Genomic DNA, 7,941 nt, shown 5'->3' with positions numbered 1-7,941 from the left:
AACGCAGGCCTTCGCATCATGTTTTAGCTGCCTTGAAATTTTTTAACACTTCAGATGATCCAAATTAATTAAATAAAATGTATATTCTGAATGTCGGGGATGTTCCGGACACAATGACGCTGTCCGTTCATCAATCATATATCATTTAGGCGACGACGAGGCTTAGTTCTCTCGTAATGCGTGCCTTTGTAACATATCTGAGTCGTTCTTTGAAACTTACGACACCACCCCAAATGATCCAATTTAATCAAATAAGATGTAGACTTTTAATGTTGACAACGTTCCGGACGCAACGACGTCATCCGTTCTGCGATCGGACGTCATTTCGCCACCGATGAGGCTAATTTTTCTTCATAGCGCGCACCTTCGCCTCAAATTTGAACTGCCCTTTGATATTTACGACACCACCTCAAATGATTCAATTTAATAAAATAAGATGTAGACTCTTAATGGCGACGACGTTCCGGACGCGATGGTGCCATCCGTTTGGTAATCGGACGTCATGTCGTCTCCGTAGAGGTGAATTTCCGCAATATGCGCGTCATTGCATTATATTGGGATTGCTCGAGATATGTGCCACAATATGGGGTTCAAATTGAATAACAAAATTGCAGTTTTTAGAGGTTGACATTATTCCGGACGCAATGGTGAAGTCCGTTTGTCGATCCGACATTATTTGATCAACCTCGCGCTTTAATCTCGAGTGTCGGCCATCCCTTTTGATCGATCTCATCTGATTCAATTGCGAGGGGCCTCGACCCAGCAGAGTTCAGTGTCCTGATCACAACGATACTATCCATTCGGTAGTTGGAGGTCATTTGGCCTTTCAGTGATATATGACGCCAAAGTATAACGCTTTATTTATCAGTTTGAGGTTCTTTCTCGCGGGGTGTGAGGTATAGGGGTCAAACAGTCGAATCCGAGAATCCGAACCCGACCGTTTTGAAATCGCGTCAGGTCTAACCGAAATTTTCAGGTTGGATTCGAGTCGGGTTTTTCGTGTTGTGTCAAATATTGACCCCCTAACTATGCGTGTCTACTGGGCATCAGATCTACAACTTTAGATGATTTAATCATTCAGATTATATAGTATTGTTCGTAGTTCAGATCTGAACCTGAGAATTGATTGACTAACTTAATATTCATGATCAAATCAAATTACTAAACAAATAGAAAGAACGAGTTCTTTTTCTCTAAAACAATACGATATTCTTAAAAACTAGGATTCAGTGAATACATTAGCTAAAAAAAGGAACGCCTTCAACATGTTTCTTCAAATTTGAACTGAAGAAAATGGTTGAAGGAAAAATACACTAAATCAAAGCCAATATGGCAATGGAAGCTATTCCCTCCAGCCAAAATGGGAGGACTGCTGTCACTACGCTATTTCCAATGTGGCACTGCTTGGAGATGAACCTGACATGAAAAAGAAGGAAACATTTAGTATCATTATCATTTTGTTTGAATTTCTTTCAATTGTTGGTCTTTCCTTATCAATTAATAACATCACAAAATCAAAATTCTAGAACATTATTTCAGTAAATAGTAAAATTTAGATGTTAAATATATAAAAAAAGAATATGAATATTAAACTACTATAAATAGATTGGGTAGAATGAATATAAAAATCTCATTATAGTCATGAAAATGTAAGCAAATATACTTATCTCAAGATATGAATCTTGCAATTAATGTTTATTCACATAACAAAGTTGAGTAACGATTTGCAGCACAAATTTTGTTTTTTTAATTTTTGTACTAAAACTCCATTTTCAGAAGTAATAAAAAAGCCGTCCCAAACGAAGCCTAAATATGCATATATAGTTGTGCTTTTTCAATATGGTGATTTAAGGATCTCTTTGGGATCGTTATAATTTTTTGTAAAGTTGTTTCGAAAAAAACAACTTTTTTGACAATTACTGTGAAAAGTAGTTTCATAGCCTAAAAATTTATTGAAAGTAGTGAATAAGCAGTGGCCAAACAAAAACTATAACGCTCTCTGAAAAAATAAAATAAGCTTCGTTTGGAACAACCTTTTTGTTGTTTTCTAAAACAACTTTCTAGTACAAAAGGATGATTGTAAAGTTGTTGTGAAAAAAGTAATTTTTTTGACAATTATTTTGTAAAGTATTTTCATAGCAAAAAAATTATTGAAAGTAGTGAAGAAGCAACGGTCAAACAAAAACTATAATGCGCTCTGAAAAAGCAAAATAGTAAGAAATTAAGGCTTCGTTTGAGACAATATTTTTGTTGTTTTCTAAAACAGCTTTCTACTACAAAAATTTCTTAAATTAGAAATATTTATACTAGAAAATCGTTTTAGAAAGCAGTACAAAGCTATCCCAAACAAAGCTTAAAGCTGTTCAAACGAAGCCTAGTGTTTACTTTTTTAACGGAAAAAATTACTTAACAGAGTTAAGGTGCATATAGCATAAGTATATAATATGATCACAAATTAAATATCATTTGCTTAAATTTACTTCCTAAATTAGTTAAAAAACAATTTATTCTTTCTTTAGCATCACAAAATATTCTTAATTTTTCTCTATATAGATTTAAAAATGATTACAAAAATATTTCATTATAAATTTCACAAAAAAGAATAAGTAACATACCCTTTCCCTTTGCAGGAGCCGAAGCTTTCGTTGGTCGAGGCGTTGGAGGTGGTGAAGGAGAACGTGTGGGCCAATCTACATAGAGAAAATTATAAATTATTTCAAAATTTGAAATTTTAATGAAGATGAATCACAATTTCGGAATTTCCTCAGCTATTGGATTCCAATTACGCTGCGTTATTAAAAAGAACTAAAGAATTGCAAAAGATTAAAAAACCCTAAACCAAATTACCGCCGCTGCCGCCGCCGGAACCTCTGCACTTGCCGATATCCGGCACATCGCCGCCGCAGCTCCGCGGAAGAATCAATGCTTCCTCCTGCGTTAAATTGAGCGCATTCAAAATGGGTTCTCCGTAGAATACGGCGCAGAGACACGCCGCGCCTCTCTGTATGGCGCTCAGCAGCGGCAAGCAGCACATCGCCGGAGGCTTCGACATGCGCAGGTGTGGCTGGCAAGCCAGCAGCTCCTTCACGCACGGCAAATCTGCCGCCTCTTCGTTGTCGGCGATCGCCGGAGGCCATGAAGGGGAAGCAAGGGAAATGAGAAGGAGAAATGGGAGGAAGAGATTTGAACCCATGGCCTGATGCTTCCGAAATGAGACGGTTACGGACGTGAAGGTCGGGACTTTTGTTGAGCACCTGAGCTCAATGGCTTACACCCTATTTTACCAAAAACCCCTCCTACAGGAACTCATAGTTAACTTTCAGAAGGGTATATTCGTCATATAAAAATAGAATAACTAACTCCGACGTTAAGGCGGGCACTGACTGTAGTCGGGTAGTCGGGGGTGGTTGTTAGCTTCACGAATTTTGGCGCCAAAAGGAAATTATGGTGATAATTACTAAATTGCCATCTAAAATTGCATGTGATCATATATAACTTTCTTAATTTTTATTCTAGTAATTAAATTATATTTCATATACTCCACAATCTTGATTGAAAATGTAATAAAATACACTCCTAAGGTTATATGTGACAAACATACTTTGCATAAAAATTTGTTAAAAATGTCAATCTCATTCTCTTACGACCGACCTACGAATATCATTAATACTGGCCTTCGACAACTTCCGAGTAGATATAGAGGAGAAAACTTCCTGTATATTGTCGAATGCTAATGATAGCTCCATCAATTTAGTGATCGAAGTATATACATAGCAAATTTATCGTTTGTAAACAGTTTAGCGGTGTAATATTTTGGGGTTGTATTATTGGCTTCGTAAATAATTAATTGATGTAATTGGAGTTATTAGATGCTTCCGTTTATGTAGTAAATATAATGATGTTGAATATTTTATATAAATATTCAAATAATGAAAATTTTCATATGTTAAGCAAAAAAAATGTTACGTTTATTTGAGTGGCACTTTAAAATACTGATAAGGAGTATTGTGGGGTGTTACATGACTACCTGCAAGGTATGTGCTGTCATTGATTATGTAAGGAAGGAGATACAACATGCATACGATATATTTTATTTCGATTCATTGAAAAATATATAAATTCCACGTCAGCTTATCACTTAAGAAACCTTTCAAATATCTCGAATATGATATACGTAAAGGCTTCTTCAAGCCATTTGAAGGAGTCATTCGTTCCCTTTCTACTTTGTTATCCGTATGTCAAGTTCTCTGCTCAATAATTTGAATCATATCCGTTATCGATTCAATCGCATCACAAACTAACCTAAACCTAATTTTCTCAAAAAAAAAAAAGTCTCATATATAAATAATTAACAAAATAACATGTAAGGATATATGACCATGCATGAAGCCAAAAGAGAATTGTTGGTATCATTTTCTTACAATTACTATCATAACAAAATAACATGTAAAATTATCAAAATGAGGTATCTCACAAGACCATATGTGTATAATACTTTTTTTAGAAAATTAAACAATATTCGTTAAATAATTAATTTAATAAATACTTTAAAAAGTCAGCCTTAAAAAATAATATTTTCATATTATTAGATGGATATCTTATGTGCATCATTTTACTTAAAAAAAGATCACACAAAATTTTATTATCACAAAATCTCACCATTCATGACGCAATACAAACAAATTTAAAATAGTTTCCAAATAATTTTTGTATGTTCAATTTAGCCTTATAGTGTTAAGATTTCCTAATTTAGTTCATCGACTATACAAAATTGATTCAAAATAGTCCCAACATGAGTAAAAATTATTATGTGCGGACACCGGATGTCATCTGAAAGCGAATCAGAGCGCGTCAAGTCACCCTTTTGCTATGTATCGCTGTGTACCGGGTGAGACGTGGCACGCTCTGATTTGCCTCCGGACGATCTAGTATCCGCACAGAATAATCTCTTTAACATGGGGGACTATTTTAAATCAATTTATATTATCAAATGAATAAATTCGAACAACATTGTACTCTAAGATTAAAATGTCCATATACAAATAATAAGAAGCCTATTTTAAAATTTAACTCTGAATCAATAGTATTCTGTAGCAGTAAGCCTATATATATAATATATAAGGAGCGTGGGATATTGGTTCGACTCAATCTGACAGAGAGGCGGATGGCTCCTTCAGCGGCCAAACTGTGCGATTGAGCCGCCCCAACATCTCATCGCCAATATATAATAATGGCAGAATAAAAGATTAAGCGGAGAAAGAGAAGAAAATATTAGTTTTCCCAAACAGAAAACAGTAAAGCTCTAAGCTTTCCTGCTACTGTTTCATCCCAATCTCAGAACCGACATGAAGAAGACTCATTATCCTCCTTCTTCTTCTTCTCCTTCTTCTCCTTCTCCTTCTTCTGTAAGTGAGAGAGAGAGAGAGAGAGAGAGAGAGAGAGAGAGAGAGATGGTTTAATGTGTTGGAGGGATTCTATATACGATCATTTACAGATATAAATAGGCAATTAATCATCTCTCCAACGTCGGAGGAAGGCAACGTCTAGAAACCGGCAAACCATACTGTGCCCCACACGCAATCTGAAAACTATTAATATAAATTAGTGAGATTGTTAATTGTAGATAAAAAATGTTTAAAATCCCAACTTTAATAAATAAAGGGTTTACAAGAAACAACACAATCTTTATGTGAAAATTTTGAAAAAGGGAAAATTGATTTAGCAGAGTTGAAATGATTTCACTAGTATTATAGTTAGATGAAAGTATAATTGAGAAATGATGGTTAAGAGATTATAATCGAGCGACGATGGTTAGAGAGTCATAGTCAGGAGAAGGTAATCAAAGTATTGTAGATGGGTGATGGTGTTGGAAGGACCATATAGTTGACCAGTGGTGGTCGGAATACTATAGTCATGATAAGGTAGTTACAAACAGTAATGGGTGATAATAGTTTGAGGATCATAACTGGGCGATGATAGTTCGAGGATCATAGTTTGGCATTGATGATGGTGGTTAGAGTATGGCGATCAAGGCATGATGGTCAGGAGGTCGTATTCAAGCTATGTTAGTTAAAGGATTGTGGTAGGATTGAAGGTGGTCGGAGGACCATAATTGCAAAAAGGAGTCTGAAGAATGACAATCGCGAGATAATGGTCAGAGGATCATGATTGTGTAATGATGGTTCGGCGATAACAATAGGGTAATAGCCTAATGGCAACAGACGAGCAATGGTCCAATGCTTTTAATCGAGTGGTGGCCCAAAGGCAACAATCAAAAGATGGTTAGATGGCCATGATTTGGTGGAGCTTTGAAATTCTTTAAGTCTTTGAACCTTCTTGAATCTAACAATAGTAGTCAATTTCATAAAAAGAGTGGAGGTCTGTTTATAATTTTTTAGAGTGACATGCTCTATAAATATAACTAAAATCATGAATATATTCATATCATACGACCCATGTTAATTCCCTTATCATAGATACCTTTCTAGCATTTAATTACCTTAATGATGTTGAAATTAGTCGATTTTAAGTTCACTCGGTTCATCTATTCGAGAAGCTCATCTATTCGAGAAGCTCAAACACGTGTAGTATTTTTATGAAATTTTTGTAACAATTTTTTTACAAAATTGACCATCATAAAAGTCTAAGATTAATGCCTAAATTAAAAGAAATATTATTAATTAATAATTTTTTAAGTTAAAAATGTATATAAATTTTTTAATAATATATAAGTTTAAAATGCATTAATTAATAATATTTAAGTTATTCCTAAATAATAAGCCTTAATATGCATGCATGGCCTTTATTTTCATATAAGGAGTAGACCATGAAAGATTCCAAGAAGCCTGAACTGCAATGCGTGCCGGGCAAAGTGGAGATTAGAGCAGTCTTGGACCAGCCGGCCATTAGCGGTCTCCACACGTCTTCTTCCGTCTACACAGGAAAGAAAATATTCTCTCTCTCTCTCTCTCTCTCTCTCTCAATGAAGAAGAATGATGATTTTCTTTACACTTTTGTGTCTGAAAGCTTAAAGGCTTAAAGCTTTACTCTTTTTGTTTGGGATTAATTTGAAGACCGGCTGGATGAAGAGGAAGCCAGAGAAAACCGAGAGCAAGCAAAATCGGGAATAGAAATAAATGTATATTATTGATATCTGTGTACATACACTTGAGGCTATATATAAAGAGTACATGGGCAAGAAGTAAAAAATAATTAATACAATGTCTAATGTACATGTGAGATAACAGCCCCCAGTTGGATGGTTAATTTGTAGCGAAGCTGGTTGAAACGTGTTGGTGGTAGAGGTTTCGTGAGGATATCGGCAATCTGATATGTAGAGCTGAGATGAGAGATGAGAATTTCGCCGTTCTTGATGTGCTCGTTGATAAAATGATAGTCAATTTTTATGTGCTTAGTTCTTGCGTGAAAAACGGGGTTATTGGCGAGCGCGATGGCAGACGTATTATCGCAAGTGGATTATTGTCAGAGAGGATTGCTGAATTTGAAATTCAACGAGGAGACAATGAGCCAGAGAACGTCCGAGGTAGCGACGGATAGGGATCAGTATTCTGCTTCGGTTTATGATTTGGCAACGGTTACCTGTTTCTTTACGAACCAGGTAATGAGGGTGGAGCCCATAAAGGAGCAAATACCTGAAATGGATTTTCAGTCTTTGGAGTCGGCAGACCAATCGGCATCTGAGTAGGTGCGAAATTGGAGATCTTCGATCGTGATTGGAAGACCGAAGTGCAATGTGCCTTTAATATATCGTAAGAGCCGCTTGAGTGCTTGAAAATGTTGAACTGTCATGGCGTGCATATGTTGGCAGATGACGCTGGTAGCAAAGGCGATGTCCGACCTGGTGATAGTTAAGTACTGAAGTGATCCAGCCAATTTGTGGTAAATCTGAGGGTCAGAGTAAAATTGATCAGGAGATCGGTG

General features: G+C 35.8%; 1 protein-coding gene across 1 annotated transcript; it reads right to left on the bottom strand.

The window, feature by feature from the left end:
* Positions 1-1,378: 1,378 nt before the first annotated feature.
* On the bottom strand, positions 1,379-3,193 carry LOC110094167 (non-specific lipid-transfer protein-like protein At2g13820). The gene is made up of 3 exons (XM_028701264.1): positions 2,848-3,193; positions 2,616-2,690; positions 1,379-1,416 (listed from the first exon to the last, which is right to left on the bottom strand). The coding sequence occupies exons 1-3, from the start codon at positions 3,191-3,193 to the stop codon at positions 1,379-1,381; spliced, it is 459 nt and encodes a 152-aa protein (XP_028557097.1).
* Positions 3,194-7,941: the final 4,748 nt, after the last annotated feature.

The sequence above is a fragment of the Dendrobium catenatum genome, unplaced genomic scaffold (assembly GCF_001605985.2).
Source record: "Dendrobium catenatum unplaced genomic scaffold, ASM160598v2 fragScaff_scaffold_1661, whole genome shotgun sequence".
Taxonomy (NCBI): Eukaryota; Viridiplantae; Streptophyta; class Magnoliopsida; order Asparagales; family Orchidaceae; genus Dendrobium; species Dendrobium catenatum.
Note: the sequence above shows the minus strand (reverse complement) of the source record. Positions and strands in the feature narration are given on the sequence as shown.

What these genes read in the sequence shown, in the direction of transcription:
- LOC110094167 (XM_028701264.1), bottom strand. Translation starts at nt 3,193, where the DNA reads ATGGGTTCAAATCTCTTCCTCCCATTTCTCCTTCTCATTTCCCTTGCT. An exon ending in TTCCGGCGGCGGCAGCGGCG is followed by an intron (nt 2,691 to 2,847) that starts GTAATTTGGTTT and finishes TTCTCTATGTAG; the next exon opens with ATTGGCCCACACGTTCTCCT. An exon ending in GGCTCCTGCAAAGGGAAAGG is followed by an intron (nt 1,417 to 2,615) that starts GTATGTTACTTA and finishes TTTTCATGTCAG; the next exon opens with GTTCATCTCCAAGCAGTGCC.